Raw genomic sequence first — 25906 nt, forward strand, 5'->3', positions numbered from 1 at the left:
GAAAACCTGTGCATCTTCCGCCGAAGGCTAAAAACACATCTCTTCCGACTACACCTCGGATAAAGAATGGGGGATATATATATATATATATATATATATTTCTTGATGCTGCACTTTGATATGGCTCTTTGTAGCAATACCTATTTAAAGCAAATGAGCTTGCACTTACTACTTGTCTGGAGTTTGCACCTTCAAGGTTGAACGCACTTAAATGTAAGTAGCTTTGGATAAAAGCGTCAGCTAAATGACATGTAATGTAATTAGTGCTGTCAGTTAAACGCGTTATTAACGGCGTTAACGCAAACCCATTTTAACGGCGTAAATTTTTTTTGGCCTAGCAAACTTTTTCACATGCTGTTGCAACAACTAGCAATGTTAGAAAAACTACAACACCACACCGGATCTAGCTAGACCGGAAACAAAACAACAGGCACGCCGCACACACTTGTTTGGGCTTGCGAGCCGGACAAAGAGTAGTAGGATAACGTTACATTTTGAGTGGATTGGGAGCGCGAGACGCCGAAATGGATGCCAATAAATTTCTGAATGGAAAGTTTACTTTTAAAAAATTGTCGAGGGGGATAGTAGTTTCATGCATACACAGTCTGTATGACACGGAGAAAACAGCCCAACTGGAACTGCTGCAAAGTGTTGCAAACGCTGTCTCATTAACCAGTGATCACTGGACGTCAGTGAGTAATCAAAATTATTTAGAAGTTACTGCACACTATATTGACTATGTATATCAGCATACGGTTTTAGGACTGTGTTGTTTGTATCGTTTTTGACTGTTTTTGTCATTTGGGACATTGTCTACCCCCTTTTCTGTCCAGGAGAATTGTTACATTCCTTATTAGAAAAACGTAAAGGTTACAAATGTCCTGCTGTGGCATCCGGTTTTTGGACCATTTTGTTTGTACTGTATAAGCAAAGGGTTAGTGTTACATCTCAGTTAGGTTAGGTACTTGTAGGAATTGTGCAATAATGACAGATTCACACATTTTTCTTTTGTTTACAGTAAATAAATAATAAACAATTACAAATCTTAAAGTCAAGTTCATAAAGTAACTTTCCTTGCATTCATTTGATTCCCAATTAAGATACACTGGTAAGAATGGCTTTTCATTGTTAATATGTACTTAAAAACAGTTCTTAAATGCAAAATAATAGAATTTTCATCATGTGATAAAACATGCGATTAACTGTGATTAACTATAGAAATTTGGCGATTAATCACGATTAAAAAAATTAATCGTTTGACAGCCCTAAATGTAATGTAATGTATTTATACGTCTGATTACCTGTTGTCCAGCGAAGGTCACCTGTACGTAGGGATCAATAAAGACCGTCCGGTCAGTGACCTTTGACATCTTGGCCATCAGCCCTGCATCCATGGTGGGCAGACCCTCGGCCCTGTAGATCCGGACATGGAACCGAGCCCACGGACGTTCAGAAGCCATACCACGAGGAAGCAGCAGGTTCCTGTAAGAAAAACACAGTCAGAACACAGATCCGATTGCATCAGCTGTTCAAACTTAGCCTCAACATAATGCACCGTTTAACTAACTGATCAAGGCTCGGCGGCAGTGGTGGCAGTGGTATTCAGATCTTTTACTGAAGTAAAAGTACTGCATTCAAAATCTTACTTAAGTAAAAGTACAAAAGTATTAGCATCAAAATATATTTAAAGTACCAAAAGTAAAAGAACTCATTATGTAGAATGGCCAATTTAAAAAATTAAGTGCAATATATTACTGGATTATGATTATTGCAGTAGTGTGTCCAACACATAATGTTGCAGCTGGTAAAGGTGACACTCATTTTAATTAGTTTATATACTGCTGGGTATCTTAACTTTAATAATACAACATAATTCATTAGTTGATTATATTTTGCATTGATAATATGAACCTGCAAAGTATCTAAAGCTGTAGTACTACAATATAATGTAGTAGAGTAAAAAAGTACAATATTTCCCTCTGAATTGTATTGGAACACAGCTAAAACGTAGCACAAAATGGAAATACTCAAATAAAGTACAAGTACTTTAAAATTGTACAGTTAAGTACAGTGCTTAAGTAGGAGGGGGGGCACATTTTAGCATAACATAAAATGGCCCACAGCTCATTTTATGTATGTTAATCTGGCCATGCTGATTCATGACTTTTGTCATCACATCTGTTTTTGTCCTTTGTTAAGTGCTGTGTAGCATAGGCGCCGATACCGTGGGTGCTCCGGAGCTCGAGCACCCACGGAAAATACTGAGCATCCAGTGCCAGGCTGCCAGTAGGCTACATTCATTTAAAATTAAACATTGCAGTTGGTGCTAAGTGGAGCGTCTGTTATAGTGTGCCTAGGCTACTAGACAGGTGCAATTGAGTCTTAATTTCCCACGAAGCTGATCGCAGTTACGTGTTCATCTCCAATCCTATCTGTATTTGTGAGAAGTGGCGATGTCCTGAGGTGAAAGATAGCCTACTTTACGGCTTTATTATTGAGTCAATAGGCGTGTGTGTTCGTGTCGGCTGCTGTCCATTCCCTAAGGTTCTGAAATGCATTTTTTTACATTTTTTGACTACTTTTTTTTTAAAGTGCCCATATTATGAAAAAATCACTTTTTCTGGGATTTGGGGTGTTATGTTGTGTCTCTGGTGCTTCCAAACACATACAAACTTTGAAAAATGTGTCCTGCCTTCAGTCTCTGGGTGAGCTGTTCAAAATCGGCACGGCTTGTGACGTCACAAGCCGAAACGAGCAGGCTAACCGCAACCATTAGCTCGTAGCGTTAGCGTTAGCATGCTAACGCTAGCATGCTAACGCTAGCATGCTACCTCGTTCTCAATAGCAAAGCACTGCTACAACACACACAAGTTCACCATAATCTACAAAAGAACTACTTACATGTGCGCCCTCATTTAGAAGTCTCCCAGCTAATCCTGCCTTGTAACTGACCGAAGTTGTAGAAACAGCCTTTCTTTTACTGTCTATGGAGCTAGCTAGCTGACATGATCTACATCTGAGCTACTGAGCATGTGCAGTGCAATCAAAGATAGTACAGAAGAAGAAGAAGAAAAGAGGTCTCACTATGTAGCTAAAACAGAGACCAGCTGAAAAGAGGATCTGCAGCAGTGAGAGAGAGTGGTGCAGTACAACAAAAAGATGGTGTTTTTTGAAAATTAAACCATGTAAACCTATTCTGGTACAACCTTAAAATACAATTATGAACCTGAAAATGAGCATAATATGGCTGCTTTAAAGGACGTGCGCCCGTGAGCACCCACCGAGGAAGACATAAATTGGCGCCTATGCTGTGTAGTTATATAGTATAAACATATTGCAATGTGTTGGTACTGACTTTTCTATGTCTTCACTGGCTCCGGACGAGGAGGTTGGGGGCAGACTGGCCATGCTCATAGCGTCCCCCTTCATCAGCACACTGAGGCTGGCCTTGACGTAACCTTTGACCCCTGACCTGGTGTCTGCCGGGTCGGTGAGAGGTGCCCACTTCTGGTAGAAGCGGTGGTCTGGAGACGTAGAGAGGTCAGAGGTCAGTGAATCCTATACTGCAGGGGTGGCGAACCTGTGGCTCTTGAGCCGTATGCGGCTCTTTGCCTGCTCCTGTGAGGCTCTTACTGTGTGGCTGGGGGTTGTGTCATTGGTTGATTGTTGTTTTTAACTTTTCTGAAACATACAGTATTTCAGATAAGTAAAAAAAAAAACACATTTGAATGCATCTGCCAATTATTTTAAAATGGAAAATAATGCAGCAGAGTTTTGAGGACAGATTCTGCAACCTGAGGAAAAACAGCGGCCACAGATCACCTTCCTCGTTAACCCTTTCACTGCTGAATCCGACTGTTTGAAAGCCCCTTTAGTGACAAATGAGTGAGAGAGTTGCTTCGAGTGGCCACAACCGAGTTCAAGCAAGACCTGAAAAGGACTGTGGATAACAAAGACTGTCAGGTTTCCCACTGAGTCAATCTAAGTGAGAAAAAAAAAATATGAAAACTGCTATATATTATGACTGTCATTAGATCTAGAAGACACTGTTGCTGTTGTAGTGTGGACGTGCATGTGTTGTGTGGCTTTTTGCTATGGTGCGGGTTTTTTTGTGGCTCTTTATACCTAACTGGTTGGCCACCCCTGCTATACTGTATTTGGATCAGCGTACTGTAGTGTGAGAAGTACTGGTACCTGGCTGGTTGTACACGGTGGAGATATCAATCTTAAAGGATCCAATGTGGGTCATCAGGAAGGCCAGAGTCCGCCTGTGGAACACCTGAGAGGAGGGGACATTTACAGGGGTTCACTTTGGCCACACCCACATGGTACAGTAACAGCAGTAGAAACAGAAGTGAAAAACAGTAGAACTGACCTTTATCTCTATGACTTTATCAAAGAGGATTTGTGGAGTCGCTTGAAACTCAAACTGGAAGTTCTGAAAGAGAAGGGGAGGTAAACAGCTGTATTGTATTCTACTGTACTATATTCCACTGTACTGTCCTGTACTGATTGTACCCCACTGTACTCTACTTTATTAAACTGTACTGTACTACACTACTGTCTCCACTCTGTAGTACCTCATTGTAGAAGGGGCAGTTGGTGGATTTCTGCGTCGCAGTGTGTTTTTTCTGATCTCCCACTCTGATGAAAACTGCAGGGCTGATGTTCACTCCAACCAGCTTCTGAGCCTCCAGGATGTTCACATTCACCTTCACACACACACACACACACACACACACACACACACACACACACACACACACAAACACACGGACACACACAAACACACACACACACACACACACACACACCTTTGTGATGTAAAAAATCTTTATGGTTTCTTCTAAATTGCCTGGAAGGTCTATCTGTGAACTGTATCTCCCGTTAAGCAGCATCAAAAAAGTAAGTTAGAACTAAATGAACCCTTGCCACCCGGCATATATCAGTGGGACAGTTCACATTGTGCTCCAATTATTACGGAACTATGTTGCTGAAAAAGAGACCCTGGCTGATTGTTGAACATTTATTCATGGAGAAGCAATTCAGATTCTGTCCCAGCTGTGAAACAATAGTCAAGGATGCTGGAGGGTTCCTCATGGTAGTTTGCCCATCCAGTCTACTTGTATTGTAGACTTGGAGAGGGCTTATGACCCTCAGGATTTCTTGTGGGGGCTGTTGCAGGAGAACACTGTGCTAGTGCTTGTATAACTAGTTGGCTTTGGTTATACACAAGTTACTCTTGTGAGTTGTGTTCATATTCTCAGGCAAAAAGTAAAGCACTTTCTGAGTGGGAAATATCTTGCTCTTTAGCTGCTAAATGCTCTGCTATGTTCACAAGCTAGTGTCGAACTGTGTCTGTCTGCTGTTTGGTGCTCAGCAGGTAGTGTACAGCGGGCTTTTAGATTATTATTCTTTATCAAAACAACTGCCTGCTGCAGAAACATCACAGATTGGTGAACCAAAACAGTAAAGATTAGTGCCAGACAGCTTAAAAATGAGCTGAAACTCAGGTAAGCTGCAGATTCAGTGATAATACTCTGGAGGTTCATCACTATGAGCGTTGCCTCTCACATAAAGATATAGATCATAGCCACTTTAATTAAAGGCTTTCATGGCACACCAGGGTATGCTGGAGGGACTACACATCACCTCAGGATCCTCCAGGAATAGCTCGAAGATGTGGCTGGAGAAAAGGATGACTGGGCTACAACAACAGACACCTGGATAAGCAGTAAAAAACGGATGAATAAACTCACCTGAAAACTCAGGAATCTGGGCGTCGCCGCAGAAACATTTCTGGACATCGGCCTGCAACGACTACACAAACACACAGGAACACACACACACACACACACACACACCCACCCACACACGCATGCACGCACGCACGCACGCACTCACACACACACACACACACACACACACACACACACACACATTGTTGACAGCAGATCAGTTTACAGATCAGACAGACAGACAGACAGACAGTAAAGTAACCAGACCTCAGTAGAGGAGTGAAGATGATGTTGAAGTCCATCAGGTCGTCATCAAAATCATCATCATCATCATCCCCAGTCTGGACCAAGCTCCGCCCCAGACGCCGAGCCTCTCTCTCCAACTGACCTGGACGAGCGACAGTCAGCTGACTGACAGGGGAGAGAGAGATAGAAAGTAGTAGTAGTTACTCAAAGTACATAATATGTGTACTTTGTTTTTATTTTATTGTTCAGACTAAAGTCTAACTCATACTTGAGCATGTCTGATGTTTTTGGCCAATATTATCTTTTCATATATACATTGGTATCAATACCCAGTATTGCTCAGAGACTGAATGTGCGAGTCGTGTAACTTCTTACAACCTTTCAGGGTCATTAAATCCGTCATTCCTGATGACCAGAGCTGATCTGAGGATAAAGGAAGGAAGAGAAACAAAATGACACGAGAGAAACACTGGAGGTCTGCACTTTTCTATAACACACTAAACACTGAAAACATCTCACTGCCTGACTCTTTGTAGGATTTTTTCTCTTTTCACAGAGCTTGGTTTCCCCTGCTTCCAATGTTTGTGTTAAGTTAGGCCAAACACACCCTGGGACCGCTTTTACAAAGACAGACATTGATTATGGCTATGAATATGAATTCTGGTAAATTAAGACTTTTTTCAAACAAAAAACAAAATAAAAAGTGTAAAAATACAAAAATATTCCAGTAGCATAAAATGTCAAGGCATTGCAGACCTGTGGCAGAGCTGAGAAGCTGTGGCTTCTTATGCTGCATTCACACCAAATCAGCCCTCCCATTCATTTGAATAGTAAGCGTTTAGGCTGTGGCGTTTAGGCTGTGGGGACTGCAGGGGATGCCGAAAAACAAAATGCAGCAGCCCTGCGGCGAAAAGTTGAAACAGAATTGCAACCCGACATCACGTTGTGGTGACTAATCACGTAACCGGCAATCAGACAAAACACAATGTGTAATGTTATGTTTCACGTGGTCACTAAATTTGGCTTTGTGCACCAGTTTAAAACCCACCATAATGATAGTGTCACGTTTGTGAGTGTCTGTTGTTAGTGTTTCCTGTTTTATTTTGAAGTCTCTGTTTTTCTCCCTTGTCTTGTCTTACTTCCTGCTTTGCGTTTCCAGCCTTTGTGATTGTCTGCCTCACCCTGATTTGTTTCACCTGTTCTTGAGCCCTAGTGTCACCTGTCCCTTGTTTACCTCGTCACCCTGTGTCTCTGTGCTGTCTTTGTCTTGTGTCGGATCATTGTCGGTGTTTGTATGTTTTGTCTTGAGTTCAGTGTCTTGCTTCGTGTCTTGTGTTCTGCCTTCTTGCCTGTTTTGGAATATTTTTATGTTTGCCTGCCTGCCTACCTCTGGACACTTTTTGTTGTGAGTTTGGTTATTAAATTCCTTCAACTCTGCATTTGGGTCCAAGTCTCACTACTTCCATGAGAGATCCCTGACAGAAAAAAATCCAAAACAGGCAAGAAGGCAGAACTCAAGACACGACGCAAGACACTGAACCCGAAACAAAACATACAAACACTGACAATGATCCAACACGAGACAAAGACAGCACAGAGACTAAATACACAGGGTAACGAGGTAAACAAGGGACAGGTGACACTAGGGCTCAAGAACAGGTGAAACAAATCAGGGTGAGGCAGACAATCACAAAGGCGGGAAACACAAGGCAGGAAGTAAAACAAGACAAGGGAGAAAAACAGAGACTTCAAAATAAAACAGGAAACACCAACAACAGACAATCACAAACGTGACAAATAGGCCTCGTATCCTGGTTAGTTATTGAAAGTAAATTTGTTTCTTTAAACTGTCGATGCGACAGGCAATCACTCATAGGACCTGGCATACTAGCAGCATGGCTAAATGCTTGCACCATGGGGAACACAATCAAGATACAAATGCGCCATTTAAGTGACCACGCACAACACTGCGTTAATCACCTCAACGCCTGATTTGATGTGAATGCAGCCTTAATGTGGCAGGGTTCAGTACAACTTCTGCTAACTCCTCAGTTGTCAACTGTCTCACTGCTGTGTATTTACAGTGGGGAGAACAAGTATTTGATACACTGCCGATTTCGCAGGTTTTCCTACTTACAAAGCATGATGAGGTCTGTCATTTTTATCATAGGTACACTTTAACTGTGAGAGACGGAATCTAAAACAAAAATCCAGAAAATCACATTTAAATCTTTTTTTAAATAATTAATTTGCATTTTATTGCATGACATAAGTATTTGATCACCTACCAACCAGTAAGAATTCCGGCTCTCACAGACCTGTTAGTTTTTCTTTAAGAAGCCCTCCTGTTCTCCACTCATTACCTGTATTAACTGCACCTGTTTGAACTCGTTACCTGTATAAAAGACACCTGTCCACAAACTCAATCAAACAGACTCCAACCTCTCCACAATGGCCAAGACCAGAGAGCTGTGTAAGGACATCAGGGATAAAATTGTAGACCTGCACAAGGCTGGGATGGGCTACAGGACAATAGGCAAGCAGCTTGGTGAGAAAGCAACAACTGTTGGTGCAATTATTGGGAAAGGGAAGAAGTTCAAGATGATCTCGGTCTGGGGCTCCATGCAAGATCTCACCTCGTGGGGCATCAATGATCATGAGGAAGGTGAGGGATCAGCCCAGAACTACACGGCAGGACCTGGTCAAGCATGGAGGTGGAAACATCATTCTTTGGGGATGCTTTTCTGCAAATGGGAAAGGAAGACTGCACCGTATTGAGGGGAGGATGGATGGGGCCATGTATCGCGAGATCTTGGCCAACAACCAAGACTTCCCTCAGTAAGAGCATTGAAGATGGGTCGTGGCTAGTTCTTCCAGCATGACAACGACCCGAAACACACAGCCAGGGCAACTAAGGAGTGGCTCCATAAGAAGCATCTCAAGGTCCTGTAGTGGCCTAGCCAGTCTCCAGGCCTGAACCCAATAGAGAATCTTTGGAGGGAGCCGAAAGTCCGTATTGCCCAGCGACAGCCCCAAAACCTGAAGGATCTGGAGGTCTGTATGGAGGAGTGGGTCAAAATCCATTCTCCCCACTGTATATGGAGTTACTGTGGTCTCTAAGTTGTCTATTCTTTCTTATCACTCATTCTGCAACGTAAGATAAACCACAAATTATGAGACGAGGGAGAAACGTATCATAAGGCAAAGATAAGGCATAAGATCACTTGAGGTACTTTGAAACTCTAAGTGCTCGTCTGTCTTTATTTTGTCAAAACTGTCTAACTTCCATTAGACTAAACTAAGAACAGACTTAGGCTTGGCCTAACACTACAGACTAGTCTGAAACATTTCTGTGAAACCAGTGGACAGAGAAATCTTCTCATATGACTGGAGATGGAGAAGACAGGGAAAAAGAGGATTTAAATAAATGTTGGAGTGCTCCTTTAACGTGCAAACGGTGACAAGTAAGTTCTGTTTCTTCATCCACACTACAACCAGAGACTGTTGTCTGTTGTTTTACAGTATAGTGTAAAAGATGTTTTCCAGTTCAGTGTGGCCACTATCTCTTACTCATCCGTGTTTTCGACTTTCAGGAAGTCGAGTCCTTCCCAGCTTCCTGCTGATCCCTCAACTGGATGATACCGAACATCCAACTCGATATAGATCTACAGAGAGAAGAAGAACCCAAAGTGATGTCAACAACATCAGTGATCTCTCATACAACTGTGTGTGTGCGTGTGTGTGTGTGTGTGTGTGTGTGTTTTTGTGTCCTTGTGTCCTTACATCAGTCGGGCTGTAGTTGGCATCAGTGAGAGGTTCCCGTAGCAACAGCCTCCCCATGGTAACAACATGTTGGAGACTGACGACCAGCTTACCAAGCAGTCTACACACACACACATTTTCTTAGGTATGTTTGACAATTGATGGGAAAACTGTGTGTGTGTGTGTGTGTGTGTGTGTTTTACCTGTTGGAGAAGACCTTACTGCAGTTGTAAACACTGATGGACAAAACTTCATCTCTGATTACTTTACCATAGTGAGGCCAACGGAAATGCTGCGCACGCACACACACACACACACACACACACACACACACACACACACACACACACACATCAGGTCATGTTATCTAAAATCTCAGCGGCTCATCATCCTCACAGCTGCTTCTACCTGAATGGACCCATCTGTAAACTTCACACTGACTTCCCACTCACTTCAATACAGTCTTATGACAGCAGCATCTAGTGCACATGAGAGGAACTGACTGGTCATAATGATGACCCATAGAAATAAAAAGGATAGAAAGGCCATTGAACTGTTTGCTGTGTTCATTTGATAGAGGGTTTTCACGACACGTCATCAGACCAGAAGTCGCCATATTGGAGGTATTCCGCATCACAACAAAGCACAGGCACTGAAGTAGATCCCGAACGGCGTCAAGGAAAATGGTTGACTTTTTTTGTTGAAATTGCCGTGTTTTAGGTTGTACCAATAGGTCAGACCGAGAAAAACATTTGGAATATTATCGACTTCCAAAAGTTATTAAAAACCAGGGAGAGGAATGCCAGAAGTTATCAGAGGAAAGGAGGCGCTTGTGGTTGGCAAAGCTCAACCAGGATCTACGAGGGAAAACTCTGTCTTGTTCGGTCTTTGAAATGAAAATAAACGATTCAGAGTCACTTGGCTACACCTTGAGTATCACAATGATATCACAGAAGATAAGGTTAGGTTGATTAAAGACGTTATTGCATTACTTACTTTGGCCTTCACAACACAACGGTCGTTAATGACTTGGTACTGCGTCTAACTCACCCATCCACACCATCTGGTTATAAGCCTCCAAACTTTTGGAGGATTTAAGGTCTTCCACTGTGTATGGGCTCGGCGAGAAAACCAGGTAGTTGACTATATCGGGATATGCAACTGAAGGAAGAATCACCGGCCGCCATGGGTCCAAGAAGAGGGAGACAACTTGTAGGGATCTGCACCGCCAGTAAACTGTAATTTCTCAAAATATTGCGCCTTTTTTTTGTGGTCTAAGTCCTTCCATGCCTTTGCATCTTGGATGCGTTTTGATGAGCTTTTCTGTTGTTTAGACATAAAGTATTAAAGTATCCAAAGTGCATAATACTCCATTACTCCATTCAGTTGTTTACACCGAGTGCCTCCAATATGGCCGCCCAGAAACAAAATGGCGATAGTTGTTAGTTGTCATGGTGACATGTTCTCCCGAGCCGAGGGGAATGAGGGGGAGGGACAGTTAGACCCAGCGGCAGCGGATCAGCGGATAGTTACCTTGCATTCATGGGCATCGGAAAAACATTTTTCCCAGTGAAAATTCACGTCACTTCATGTGGGAATCAGAGGTGGGAAACTGGGGCTAGATTTTGCTAGTTTTCCAGTTGGTGACGCGTTGTTGACAACTGACGTACAGAAACATGGCCGTCGATCGTTCAAATGTGTTGAAGGGTGAGAATCTTTTCCTAAATATAGAAAATTCACGCATGCATGTAATATACTTTTGCCAACATCCACAATGTGCTATCGATTTAGGTTGTAGTCGTCCATTGGTTTCAACAGAGTAACTTAAATTAGTTATAAAAGTTGTGTGCTATTGCCAGTAACAAGTAAACCAATTCAAGTCAAGTAGGCGCTCGCATAAGAAAACAGCAGCAAATCTTTGTTATTGTGGCCTCCATGTTTTCACACACCTGATACTCTAGGCTATGCCCAACAGTTGGTGGCAGTCATGCAACAAGTTGTTATGCCAAACGCCAATATAACAGAAGAAGAACACGCATAGACAGTGAAGCCAAAGTTGGTCTACGGAAGCCTTTCCACTCCCTATTCAGCCCCATTGTACCGAATTTGGTTGCAGTTCCACCAGAGTTCCACTGGGGGTGATCGCAAGCGAGTGCAAAATGAATGGGACTCTATGGAACTAGACGGCTAAATTTGTCTCTTTCACCTGATTGTCGTTGAGAAATCTCAGATTTGATTGTAGTTTTTGCAAGTTCAACATGGATTATAGGTCAAAAGTTGAATGAACGAGTACTTATGTCATTTTGATTTCTTACAGGTTGAACCGTTGTTGCCCATAACACACTAGCATTCTTCTAATGAATGCTGATTGGTCAGTGAAGGACTGACTACGATCGGAGATCCCGCTTGATGGCATCCGAAGCAGAACCAGAATGTCAGAGTGAATATTTCGGCATGGTCTTTAAAACATTAGCAAACCTCTTTCTAGCACGTGTATTGACAGGGAGAGCCTTACCTGTCAGCTGTGTTGTCGATGCCTCAAGAGAAAAAAGAAAGCGACTCAGAGATTGCCGTAAAGCAATATCTCTGGCTATATGTCTGTATGACGTCATTGACATTTTAAAAGTCTTTTTAGAACAAAAAAGCCACTTTAAAAAAATCTAACACCCAGCAGTGTGTATTTTCTTTGCCTCCCCTTTCGAATCCAACATTCAAATTGCTAGACAAAAAATTATATCCTGAGAAAAGTGGATTTTGAGGGGTAGCTCCATAGAGTCCCATTCATTCTGCACTCGCCTGTGAGCGCTCCCTATATGGATCAAGAGTGGAACTGCAACTAATTCAGAAGCCGGAAGTAACAAGAGAGTGGAACTTCTTCCCTTATTAGAAATTCTTTGGTGAAGCACATGAAAATATAATATAATAATATAATATAATACACATAAAAATGGCTGCCACTCTGACCATTCTGCTATGTTGATTTCTATCCATTTTATTTCTATGTGATGACCTCATCATTCTGTGTTCTGATTGGTTCTGTCCTCCTGTCACACATCAGATCAGTGGTGTTGTTTTACTGACCTCATTGAAGATGGCCAAGTTCTCACAATGCAGGACTCTGGTTTTATGGGTGAAACCTGGAGGACAGACACACAGACAGGTAACCATTGCAACAGTACTGATAACTGTTAACTGGCTGGTGAAGTTAGATCTTTTACTTAAGTAACAGTAACAATACCACCATGTAGAAATACTGAAGTTCTGCATTCAAAGTCGTAGTCAAGTAAAAATACAAAAGTATTAGCATCAAAATATATTTAATATATATAATATATATAATATAAGTGCCAAAAATAAAAGTACTCTTATTTCAGAATAATACATATCAAATTATTAATGCTTTGACGGGGAAGGAGCTTCCAGAGGATGTAGTGCAGGCTCCTCAGTTCACTCTTTTAAAAATAGACTGGATAAATTCTGGTCAACAAAGGATATTTTGTATAATTTTAAAGCATATTCTTGGATTATTTGTGAAATTATTTGTAAAATGATTGTTATCTGGAACATGAATATTGTGGTATTGTTTCATTTGTTTTTGTAGATGGAGAGTCTGGTATGGAGGATTTATATCCTAAAAACGTTTTCATTAAATACATTTTATTGAATTTATAAATGCGTTAATCACTTTAAAATTGCAGCTGGTAAAGGTGGAGCTAATTAACGACTTTACTGCTGAGTATCTTAACCTGTAACAATTTAGCATTATTTATTAGGTGATATATGTTTTGCATTAATAATCTGAATCTGGAAAGTAACCAGTATGTTACGGTTTGGGACATTTCTGTTACCCGTTTGTTCATTTTTGTTGTTGTTTGTTGTTCATTTGTGTATGTTCTGTTGTTGTATATTTTATTCTGTATAGTTATGCCCCTGTTTTGTAGGTTTCCTGTTATTGTGTTTATTCTGAATTGTGTATGTTTTGTTATTCCTGTGTTCTCTGTCCTCCTTGTGTTTAGTGTTGTGTCAAGTTTCTGTGTTTATTTGATGTCATGTTTTCTGTCTGTTCCTGTTTCCTGTTTTATTTTGATAGTCTGTTTTCTGTCTTCTCATGTTTAGTTTTACTCTCTGTGTTTCCCGCCCTTGTCTGATTGTCCTGCCACGCCCTGATGTGTGTCACCTGTTGTCTCACCTGTTCTTGGTTTGCTCGTTTCCTAGTGTATTTAGCCTCCGTGTTTCCTCTTGTCCTTTGTCAGAGTGTTTTGTGTCTTCACCCGGTCAGTCTATGTCCTCGTGCCGTGAGTTTCTGTTCCTCGTACTTCTTGTTTGGTATTCAGTCAGTTTATTTCAGCCTTGTGTTTTTTTTGCATTTTTCCCTGGTGTTTTCCAGTCACTGTACTGCTGTTTTTTGTTGAAACAAATCCTCGTGTTCTACCCTCTGCCTGCCTGCCTACCTTTCTCTGCGCTTGGGTCCACTATTCTCTGTCTCCACGTAACACAGTAACTAAGGTTGTCACATAGATGTAGTGAAGTAGAAGTATTAAGTAGCATAAAATGGAAATACTCAGGTACAAGTATCCCAAAATTGTGCTCAAGTACAGTACTTGAGTAAATACAACTTCAAAGTGGTATTGAGCGGTATTTGAGAGACTCAAAGTGTAGGCCTATCCCATAATTCACCACGGTCTATACAACACCAGTAGAGTTATTGGTGCTAATGTGCAGATTATCTGGTTTTAGAAGCAACAATATATAACAGACATGAAGAAGTCATATATAACATTTTAGATTCAGCCTGAATATTATTATTGAACACTATGTAGTTTATAACAAAACCTCCAGACGGTAATCACTTGATATCAAAAATCTATTCTTTTAAATCCAGATATATTACAGGATACAGTGAGTTATCTGCAGAGTTGGATTATTCTTTTTTTTTTTTATCATTGTAGTTAAAGACTTGAAATCTATATACCCTCCCACACTGCTACACTGTATTATTATGAAAAACTAGACAATTGAAAATAACAAATTAACGCAATTTAAAAACATATGGGGAGAAGTATTACAAGTGTAAATGTAGATAATATATATTGAGAAATCGAAATAAATATTAAACATCATTTCCTTTTATCAATGATTTTGGGAGATATGTTGCTTTCTTAAAACTATTATCAGACAGATTACTTTCAAAGTAATATGTTATTTATCTTTTAAGTACAATTCGTATATGTGCTTGAACAGTAGTTAACTCAAGTTAATTGCTTTATATCTGAAGGTGCGTTCATTTCTTACCATCATCTGAATGTCACTATAATACTGTATGTTTGATCCTCCTTATTTGTTCATTATGTGGAAATAAATTAAACCAACAGAGATATAAGCTTAATAGAGCCATGTACTTTAACCAAGCCTGTCCCAGTTAGTGCTGATAAACCTCCACACGTTTGCAGTCTTAAGGGAAATGTTCACATTTTTTTAAGTCAGTCCTAAAACAATAGTCAGGTGCCCTTTTTGCTTCTTGTGATTATTCCTCCTGTTCAAAGTTTCTTCCTGTTAAAGGGGAGTTTTTCCTTTTGTCACCGTTGCCAGTGCTTGCTCATGGTGGAATGTTGGGACCCTGCCCTAAGTGTTGGGATGAGATAACTGCTGTTGGGATTTGACTCAATCTACACATTAAGGCACTCCTTCATAACATGTTTCCAGTAGAAGTGATTGGGTACAAAATCTACAATGGAAACGTATATTCTATCTTATCTGAAGTTAAAATAAGGCTTCAGCAGTCTGAGTTAGTCAAATCAAGTAATTCTAAAGTGAATATCTTTTCAGTAGAGGATTCCCTCTTTGTGGTCCCTTGCTGAGCTGCAGTGGAGGTTACACTAATGTTTTCTCCTTTTCATTCATACATTTACTCAAACATCAGCAGTAAATACCAACAACAACAACAACAACAACAACAACAACAACACATGACTCTGTGTAGTTATTCCAGCTGTTGTTGGATCAGGAAAGCCACATGTTGATTCAAGAACAAGGACACTTTGGTGTTAATACTACATAACTTTTAATTGAATACATTTTTTTTTTTTTTTAAAAAAGCAGGACTTTTACTTACAATAAAATATAGTATTTTAAAGAATCTTACATAACTGCCCAGAGGTGGAGGAAGTACTCAGATCTTGTACTAAAAAAGTACAATATTTGCCTCTGAATTGTCATGGAGTATAAGCAGCATAAAATGGAAATACTCAAGTAATGTAAAGTACTAAGTAGAGAAAATGTACTTAGTTACTTTCAAAGTGGCCGACAACAAACCAGGAAAACAGACCAAAATTACTGTAGATTAAAGTTAGGGTAGTCCACATACTTTTGGCCGTCGAGTTCCAGAGGTATTTTATCCATGTAGTTACAAACAGGTGAGTGTGTGTTACTGACCTCTGAAGCAGAGTTCCACCTTTCTGTCAGATCGTCCCGGAAGGTTGTAGATCTTCCTCAGATTCACATTGATGGACATGATGATCCTGCTGACTGTCTACCTGTTCACATCGTGTCCCTCTTCTGCAGTTGGAAACTAACTGCTGTGTGTATTTTTTAGTAACAGTGTCACAGGGGGTAACTGAGTGTGTGTGTTAGGGCAGGTCTACTGTTTGAGAAAGCAAATAGAGTTTTTTGTAGCAGTTTCCTCCTTAGAACACACACACACACGTCATAATAATAATGTGAATCTACTCAGTTGTGGTTCAAGTTCTGCATTGTAAACCAAAAGCTGATGTTGGGGCTAATCGAGCTAGAAGCAAAGAATTTTATATTTGGAAAACAAGAACCAGGAAATACTAACTGTTACCTTGCAGATTTGCTACAATCTCCAATGTTTTGAACATGAAAGATAGATAGATAGATAGATAGATAGATAGATAGATATAAATGACTAAAAAAAACTAAAATATCAACCCTGTGTACATTTTTTTTTCCTGAGGAATAAACACAAAGAGAAAAACGTTTTCGAAATTGTTTTCATAATGGCTTCACAAGGGAAAAAGCGGTCCATCTGGTATGGCAGTACCAAAGATGCCTGTTGATTTATTGCTGACAGCTCAGTCTTTACTAAAAGAGCCTGTTTTCTAGAAAGCAAACTTTTGTTTTGTTTGCAAAAGGTTATTTCAATGCAGTTCCATGCAAATCCTGTCCAGTTAATTCAAACAAACAAAACTAGTCCAAATGGTATACCCATACCAACGATGCCTTTAGGGACAACTATGCCGTTTGGCTGACGGCGCAGTCTCTCAGACCCTTTCACTGGAAGAGCCTGTTTTTTAGAGCGAGTGCTTTGTTGGAAAGTTTCCCTCTATCAAGTTCCATGAAAATCTTTTGGATTACCTCAAAGGTATAATGAAGGTCAGCAGGGTAGCTGAAGTTTAGGGCATACATTAGTCCAAACAGCATAGCAACAGCTAATGCTACATTATCAAGATCTTGCAACACCTTGATGTCTTCAAGGACAATTCCGATGTCCTCTGGTTCATCGCTTGAAGCATGTTCTTTAAGAGCATAAATCCCAACAGTGGTGTCTTCAATGGCCTTGTTGATGGCGCCTTATTCCATGCCCTGTTAAAAAAAAAAGCCAGTAAATAAGACCAATCGAGAAACAAATAAATTAATATTAAATCACAGTGAGAAAAAAATGTTGACAGAACAGTATTTGAGTGTGGGAAGATATATAGTGCTGTAACTACGATTAATTTAACTAATTAAACTTGTGATGTTTTCTTGTTTATTTAAATAATCTGATGAATTTTAAATAATCAATGACTTATAAATAAAGAAAATACATTGAAAATAATCGCATATCCACCACAACTATAGTCTAAAGTCATGTCTCAGATTTTTTAAGTATTGATTGTATAATGCTATGAAACAGAACATTTTAATAGATTATCAAAATTATAAATCAATACATTTTCTATTAATCAATGAATCATTTCAGCCCAAGTGATCAATCAGGAGAACAAAAAGGGAGTAGTCAGCACACAACACATACTACATATTGCTGCACATGGTTTTCTGGATCTTCACCCATGTAGATACAGACTCCCTTGATGATACACTCGTCCAGCATCTATATCATCACACTGACAAAAAATCTGACAAAAAAATCTAACATCTCTAAAACATCAACATGCCCAATCCAACAGTCGAAATTCAGAGTAAATTAGATAAATATAAGTCAGAACTCAATGAAATAATTAACAAACAAACCCAATTTCTAATACACAGGTTGAGACAGGAAAATGTTCACCATGGCAATAAATCTGGCAAATACTTGGCAAATCAAATAAAAAGAAACAAAGAAAAAAACTACAATTGCAGCGTTACAGGACTCAGCAGGTTCTATGCTCAGCTGAGTTCTATGAACTTCCTTTGCACAGAGGGACTAGACAAGGATGCCCCCCCAGAGAACCTCTTTTATTCACTATTTTCATTGAACCCTTAGCCGCAGCCATACGCCAAAATATGCTCATCATAGGCATCAGGACCGTAAATATGCATCATAAAATCAGCCTCTATGCAGATGACATTACTGTTCCTGCAAAACCCTTTAATTTCAATAAAAGAGAAAATCAAAGTCATAAACTAATCACCTACCTCGGTATAGAAGTTTCCCCCAGGCTGTCAGACCTATTTACATTAAACTTCACCCCCCTTCTGATATCAGTTCAGGAAGACCTCCAACGCTGGACAAACCTACCACTTTCCATCATGGGCAGGATATCCACTATCAAAATGACAATATTACCCAAAGTAAACTACCTCCTCTCAGTGACCCCAATACAACCAACCACTTATTGGTTTACATCTCTAGACTCAGCAATCACAAAATTTTACTGGAAAAACAAGACCCCAAGAATAAAACTATCCACCCTTCAAAAACCAAAAAACCTAGGAGGATTAGAAGCATCAAATTTCGCCCTGTACTGTTTAGCAAATCATCTTCAATATGTGCACAGATGGACTCACCCCAACCAATCCGATATCACCTGGCTAGATTTAGAACAAACCATCTGCAATAACCTCCAGATTTTAGACCTGCCCTTCCACACCCCCAATTAAGAAACAACCCTGTTTCAAAGCACCCACAATTGGCTCAAGTCTGACAGCCTGGTGGAAATTCCTCAACATTACTGACACAAAGCCTTCACCCTCGAAACTCACCCCATTTTGGAATAACCCCGATTTCACTTGCAACAAGAGAACACTCAGGTTCCACACCTGGAAAGACAAAGGCATTACTCATCTGCATCACATTTTTCTCAATGGCAAATTCTCCACATTTGCGGACTTGGTCCAGAAATTTGGCATCACCGACTTCCTACAATAGCTACAGATTCAATCAGTAATTAAATCAACCATCAACATCTCAATGGTCAATTTAGAACTCACTACATCTGTCTCACAGTTTATCAATATACCATCCTTAAAAAAACTACTTTCCAAAATCTACAGAATAGTGATGCAGACAGACACCACTATGAGTCTACCTTCTGCCAAATGGAATCAGATCTATCTATTTCCACTGATGCCAATTTCTGGACCCAAGTCTGTAAAAATACCTTTCTCATGACCAAAAACACTAACCTGCAGTTAATACAATACAATACTATCCACAAGACTCACCTCACTGGACGGAATATTATTTCACATGGGTTTCACTTCAGACATCTGTACCCACTGCACTCAGAACTTCCCGGGCACATATATTCCACAGCCCTCCTCCTCCCCTGTGACTGCCCGGGCTGACTCCACTCTGCACACCTCACCTTTTATTGCTCCTCACGCTAGATGTCTAACATTCACACTACCATTCAAGAAAACAACAACCAAATCAACTAGGAATAGGGTCAGGTGGGGCGCTCTGTGGGGGGCCTGAAGAGGCCCTGCGCAGTCGCGCCCCACCTCTTTTAATGCATCACATATTAGAGGAGACACATAATCAGTCCATAGGAAGGGCGAGGGCGGTGCTTGAGGTGAGACCTGAATAAGTTCTCCCTTCTGCTTTGCACCTCTTTTAAAGCACCTAGACGTTAGAAAGCACACATATCACGGAGAAGGTGCGTTTGTAGATGAGCTAGTCTGTCGGCTGGATAACAACTGTTGTCTGGAATGGGGAGGGCGGGAGTGGGATGGTTCTGGCATCATGCGCCCTTGGACGCCCCACTCCTCCCCCCTCGGAAGCCCTGTGCCCGGAGGAAATAACTGGCTCTTTCACCTTGCTCCTCAATTCCCATAGACAAATACCCCTCCTACCAAGCTCCACCCCCACCCCTTTTTTTTTTACTCTTACTCCCTTCCTTCTGGTGAGCCTCACCTAATCCAACATACTCAAAACTTCATACCCACTCCCTCTCATATCTATAACACAGTACCACGACTCACATTTCATACTATAATCACAAAAACACTCATCATACACACACTTACACACACGGACACGCCTATTCATGCACACACACGCACCTCCCCCACCCCCATTGTAAACTGTCCCCTGTAGCGTTTAGTCAAAATATGTTTTATGTTCTTTGTGTTCACAAGCTCTATGTATGTCAAATAGTCTTTGTATACTGTATGTTACATGGCTTTTACACTCATTTGGGTTATGTAAGGTTTGTGGGGTTTTGTAAATATATATATATATATATATATATATATATATATATATATATATATATATATATATATATATATATATATATATATAAAATTACACCTATGGCAAAACTTAATAAAAAAACTGAGACAAAAAGATGAAAAATAAATATATTGTAATATATAAATAAATTGGGCTACATATAATTCTATCTTTTCAATGTTTTGAACATGAAAAGATAGATAGATAGATAGATAGATAGATAGATAGATAGATATATAGATAAATACTTTTTAATGTAACGCTGTTTGGTTTGTTACTACAGAGGTGGTATTCAGATCATTTACTTAAGTATAAGTACCAATACAACAATGTAAAAATACTCCATTACATTAAAATAAGTTAAAGTTAAAGGTGCTCTAAGCGATGTTGGGTGATGTTACTTCTTGTTGACGTTTGAAGTTTTTTCAAACAAAACTGAGACTAGCTCGCCCCTCCCTCCTCCTCATCCCATCCCTTTATATATATATATATATATATATATATATATATATATATATATATATGTATGTATGTATGTATGTATGTATGTATGTATGTATGTATGTATGTATGTATGTATGTATGTATGTATGTATGTATGTATGTATATATATGTCAATGGTCCCCTCCCCTTCCCTTCCGTGCTTCCGCGCACTAACCTCCAACCCCCACCTCCAAAATCCTTCTTGTCGGTTATTGGCTGGAACGCTAGAATACTGTTTGTGTATGTTTCGTGGTGAAGGTTGGCCAGTTTGTTGATGTTGCTGTTTGTAGAGCCTGGGCTGTGTACAGAGACCGTGTTTTTTTTACAGTGTGTTCTGGGGACAGGCAACTCGTGGGTAATGAGGAGATGTGATGCAAGATACAAGCCTTCCGTGACCGCGCAGGACATGGAGGATTAAAAAAACATGATGGACACTTCAGAAGAGTTAATTATCTTCACTCGAGTTTCTGCGCAGGAAAGTCACCGGACACCACAAACTTCTGAACACAGCCATACTGAGAAATACAGAGAGAGTTGTGTGGAGCTGATAGTCTTAATTAGCTTTGTAGAAACTCATTTGGCAACGGCTTGAATGTAACGGACTTCATTAATATCAAAAAGTTATGCACTAAAGCTTTAATGCATCAACGATTAAGCAGTATTTTACTGATGTAGCTGCTCAAGGTGGAGCTAGGTTTAACTACTTTTTATAGTTTGGTAGTTTAGTCCAGAGGTTCCCAACCTATGGGTCAGGCTCCTCCAAAGGGTCACCAGATAGATCTCAGGGGTTGTGAGATGTCTAGAGAGGAAAGAGGAAAAAATAAAGCTCTGCTGTACAAATTTGCATTCATCTTTTGGATGTTGCTTTGTTTTGTGAAATATCAGATAAGTTCACCTCTTTGGGGCTCAAACTGTTATTTAAATTAAACTGATAAACTGATCTGATACTATCTTATAAAATCTTAATCTGAAAAGTAACTAAAGCTGTCAAGTAAATGTGGAGTAAAAAGTGAAACATTTCTCGCTGAGATGTAGAAGTATAAAGCAACATAAATTGGAAATACTCAAGTAAAGTACAAGTATCTCAAAATTGTACTTATGTAAATGAGTAAATGTACTTAGTTACTTTCCACCACTACTGTAGCAATACATAAGAAGTTACTTGGACAAACAAGACAAGTTCAATTTAGGCTTTAATATCGTATTTTGAGACAAAGCAGTTTCACTTTCACATGAGGAACTGATTTCAAGAAGAGGACTACTATACCTGATGAAGTGGTCCATCATTTCTGTCAGTGACAAACAACTTTGTACTCACCAATAGCTGACATCTGGCAACACAGTGGCATCAATAAAAAAAGAAGTCCAACAGGTCAAGAAACACGAGACAAGACGATCAGACGACAGACATGACAGTAAAAACGATGAAAATACAAGTTGGAATAAAGCGGCAGCAGCTCTCTCCACTGAAACACAGGAAACGTTGGTTTATCTTTTACAAAGTTGTTTTATTGTTGTATTCTAACAGGCAGCGTTCATACAGACATGATGTTACTGGTTATACTGGTTTAGGAATACTGGTTAGGTAATAGCAGTTGGTTGAATATGTGAGCAATGGAGCTAGTCACAGTGCTGTGGGTCAACCAGTTAAACTGTTTGATTTGATCACAGTAAGCAGGTGGGCAGCACTGTGGAGCAAAGCATTATAGGAGGTGTAGTTCTTTATCAAGATAGTGTAAGGCAGCATTTTTTCTTGTTTTTTTTCCCCTCTTTTTTTTCTTAAGTGTGATGGTTTCAGTGACTGTAGTTTTCAGAATTTTGACAACTTTTTCCCTTTTACTTGATGACAACACATGTAGCAAGTGTTGCCATGACAATACAGCATGTTCGGCTGAACTCCCTCTGATCATATTTCTATAATGATTTTTTCATAAACAGTCTGTTTAAAATGAAAAATGCAGACTCTTGGCTGAAATTTCTACCATTCAAATACTTTTAACACTGTAAACCACGTGTGAAAACAAAATGTCCCTTTAACTAGAACATATACATAAAACAAGTTTTTGGCAACAGTGAAGAAAACAAAATAAAAGAATATCATGGCACTCTGACACGGACAAACTTCAATAGGCTATACAGAATCTGCTGCAGTTTGGCATCAACACAGATTAAGATTAAACAACAAACAAATCTGAACTCATGGTCCACTTAAAAGGTGGAGTCAGCAATTCTGGAGAAAGATTGTTCACATTTGAGCTCAACACCCAAACAACATTTTTATACCAAGTTAGCAAGGGGATACCTCCGATGTTTTTTAGGCTTCATTACTATCATGGTCTTGCTCCGTTCCTTGTGGGCGAGGAGGACATGGAAGTGGGAGAGTAGCTAAACTAATGTTGTTTGACTTGGTCCGAGCCACTTTGTTATTTCCCATTCACAGAGCCAGGGCAGTGTATAAACACCGGATTTCTTTTCAGCGTGCACACAGAACAGACAGCTGGCAGACCATGAGGAGATATCCCTGAATTTGACAAAGTGTATTGGATTAAAATCACTCACTTCACCTTTAATTAGCCTAGCTTTTTATGGAGCTTTTAAGTTTTTTTACTAAAAACTACTGTTTCCATGATCAAAATTAACGTTGACACTTAGTCAGAATTTGGTAGTTTGTTTTTCCTGGAAGATGAATTCATTAAAGTTTTTTTTTTTAACTGTTTTTTTTTAATGGTTTGACTGGATGTATGTATATTATCTTCCGACGTTTGATGTGCAAAGCAACCAGCGGTTCCCAAACTGCGCTCATTCATTTTTTCGAACTTTTTTATGATCTTTGCTTTCTTCCTGGATTATTTTACTACTCCATGTATTCAAAAAACACAGAGGAAATTCACTTGAACTGAATGAGAGAAGGAAACCCTCTGAAACATACTAATATTTGCAACCCAAATATACCATTGTCATCCAAGTACAATAAAGAAAAAGCTTTTACTTAAAGCTGTGGTAGGCAATTTATTTCTGGCGACATTGGGCAAGAATTCCACAATAATCTTTCATCATATTGTAATTCAAGGGTTCTGAGAGAAAACTAAGACTTCTCCTCTTGGCTTGTTTTCGCGAGCGTTCTTATTGGCTGTTCTGTACATGCATTGCGTGTGTGACAGGAGGGAGAGGGAGAGCTGCAGGAAGAGGTCTTACTCTACTTCAAATTCTGGCTTTTTTGCTTTCTTCCCACTGCAGCTTTAACTGCTTCAAGTGGATTTTTTTCTGCTTCTTCTTCTCTGCCTCTTTTTCCTGATGAATTGTAGACATTATGAGGTCACAACTCCTAAGCAGAAAGACATTGTTCAGGAGAATAACAAGACATGTTATTCTCCTGAACTCTGGATGAATCAAGACTCAGCAATCATTGTCTTTCTAGAAAACATCTTTACAAATTAACACTGTCATCCTCTTTACTTTCTGTTAATCTGATTTAAACATTTTTTTTTTTTTAAACATAAAAACCTGTTCAACTCTGACCCTCAGATTCAAAACTTCTCTAAAAACTGGAATTAAGGGTGAGTAGAAGACTCTCTTAACTTGAGCATCTTTTTCACTTCATCTCACCGTGTAAACACTTCCAGCGACTCCTGTCCTGTCCTAAGAGGTGAACAGGAGTCAGTGAGCAGGTAGCAGTTTCTATTGTTTTCTTGGAATGTGGAACAAATTTGATTCAAAAACAACCTGGCACAGAGTATGAAGCAGCAGACACTGTTGGCACGAGAGGCAGACAGAAATCTAACAGCTGGAAACATAAAACACTGCTTCAACTAAAAATAACAACTGATATGACACAATAATCTTTACTCAGGTTCCTAACTTGCAAACTCTTTTTCCTGAACATGAAGAATGAACCTTTTTGCTAAAGTTAAAACAACCTTCAGCACTAAAAATAATATGCAGTACAAATATTTCACTTAAAATGGACCCTTCAAAAAAAGGAAAAATGCTATCGCCATCCACAACAAAAGTGGTGATTTTAAGTGGTTAAAGGTGATTTTAAATGATTTCTAAGTCATTTAAAGTGGTTGCAGATTAAGTGTTGGCAATAGCTCTTTTAATAAGCAGTGTAACATTAAGTGTGGCTTCGCTGCAGTAAACATGAGTTCTGACCCATTTTGACAATAAGTGTGTGCATGTGTGTGTTCAGGTCATTCCAGTATTCAGAAGACAGTCTTTGGTAAAGAATCAGAGCAGATGTTCAGACAGACTCTCAGTGCGATGCTTAGGTCATGTGGTGATGGAGGGTTAGCACGTTTACGACTTCCAAATGCTCTCGTCACTGGACAACTAAGACAGCAACAGCCAGAGTTCTTAATTATGAGTCTAAAAGGGAGTTCAGACTGAATGTGAAAGAGATTTTAATCTGTTTATTTACCACAAACCGCCAATATGCCCACTGTAGTACAGACTACAACTGTAGTAAGTAAAATATGACTGCTCAGACTAAAGTCTTCTCTTGATTCTTGCGAGATCTCATGATATCACCAGAATTCAGCTGCCGTGCAAGGTAAAATGAATTTGGCTTGATAGCAGAAATGAGTTCAGCACTGGGAGCCAAGATGGCAGCATCAGCAAAACACTGAGAGTCGTGACAGAACAGTCTGGAAACATTCAAGCTAAAGCAGCGGGCTAAGGTCAGACAGGCTACACTAAAGACTACAGTAAGGCTATAGTAAGGTTTTATAGTAAGGCTGTAGTAATAAAGCTATTAGACGAGTATATAATATCATTCATGATACAATATTCCAGCATTTAGTGCAAGAGCAAAGTGCTAAGTATCGATACCTGATCAATAAAGCTAATCAGAGCCATACACACGCACACAGCTGGTCCAGCATGTCACCATGGCAACATGGACACCACTGGTTACAGTGAGGTATGTGCAGCTGCACTTCCTCTAATGTCCAATAGGTGCTGCTGTGATAACACTTTGACCAGAGCCGTATTTTAGAG

The 25906-nt window shown here is 39.8% G+C and overlaps 1 protein-coding gene and 1 long non-coding RNA gene across 2 annotated transcripts in view; one reads left to right on the forward strand and one right to left on the reverse strand.

The window, feature by feature from the left end:
- Window positions 1-16305, reverse strand: part of LOC116047827 (fer-1-like protein 4) — a 49624-nt gene extending 33319 nt beyond the window's left edge. The window contains exons 1-13 of the mRNA XM_035992806.1: window positions 16179-16305; window positions 12828-12883; window positions 9950-10038; window positions 9768-9867; window positions 9555-9649; window positions 6363-6407; window positions 6006-6149; window positions 5760-5820; window positions 4581-4712; window positions 4376-4438; window positions 4195-4279; window positions 3356-3524; window positions 1302-1482 (exon numbers count right to left, since the gene is read on the reverse strand). Coding sequence (XP_035848699.1) covers window positions 1302-1482; window positions 3356-3524; window positions 4195-4279; window positions 4376-4438; window positions 4581-4712; window positions 5760-5820; window positions 6006-6149; window positions 6363-6407; window positions 9555-9649; window positions 9768-9867; window positions 9950-10038; window positions 12828-12883; window positions 16179-16257 — 1299 coding nt within the window. The 5' untranslated portion in view covers window positions 16258-16305. The remainder of the gene's footprint in view (window positions 1-1301; window positions 1483-3355; window positions 3525-4194; window positions 4280-4375; window positions 4439-4580; window positions 4713-5759; window positions 5821-6005; window positions 6150-6362; window positions 6408-9554; window positions 9650-9767; window positions 9868-9949; window positions 10039-12827; window positions 12884-16178) is intronic.
- LOC118493299 lies at window positions 3128-24473 on the forward strand. Its single transcript, XR_004895289.1, has 3 exons — window positions 3128-3141; window positions 9794-9799; window positions 24030-24473. It is a non-coding gene; the product is annotated as an uncharacterized LOC118493299 (long non-coding RNA).
- Window positions 24474-25906: the final 1433 nt, after the last annotated feature.

This window comes from Sander lucioperca, chromosome 16 (genome assembly GCF_008315115.2).
Source record: "Sander lucioperca isolate FBNREF2018 chromosome 16, SLUC_FBN_1.2, whole genome shotgun sequence".
In the NCBI taxonomy this organism is placed as follows: domain Eukaryota; kingdom Metazoa; phylum Chordata; class Actinopteri; order Perciformes; family Percidae; genus Sander; species Sander lucioperca.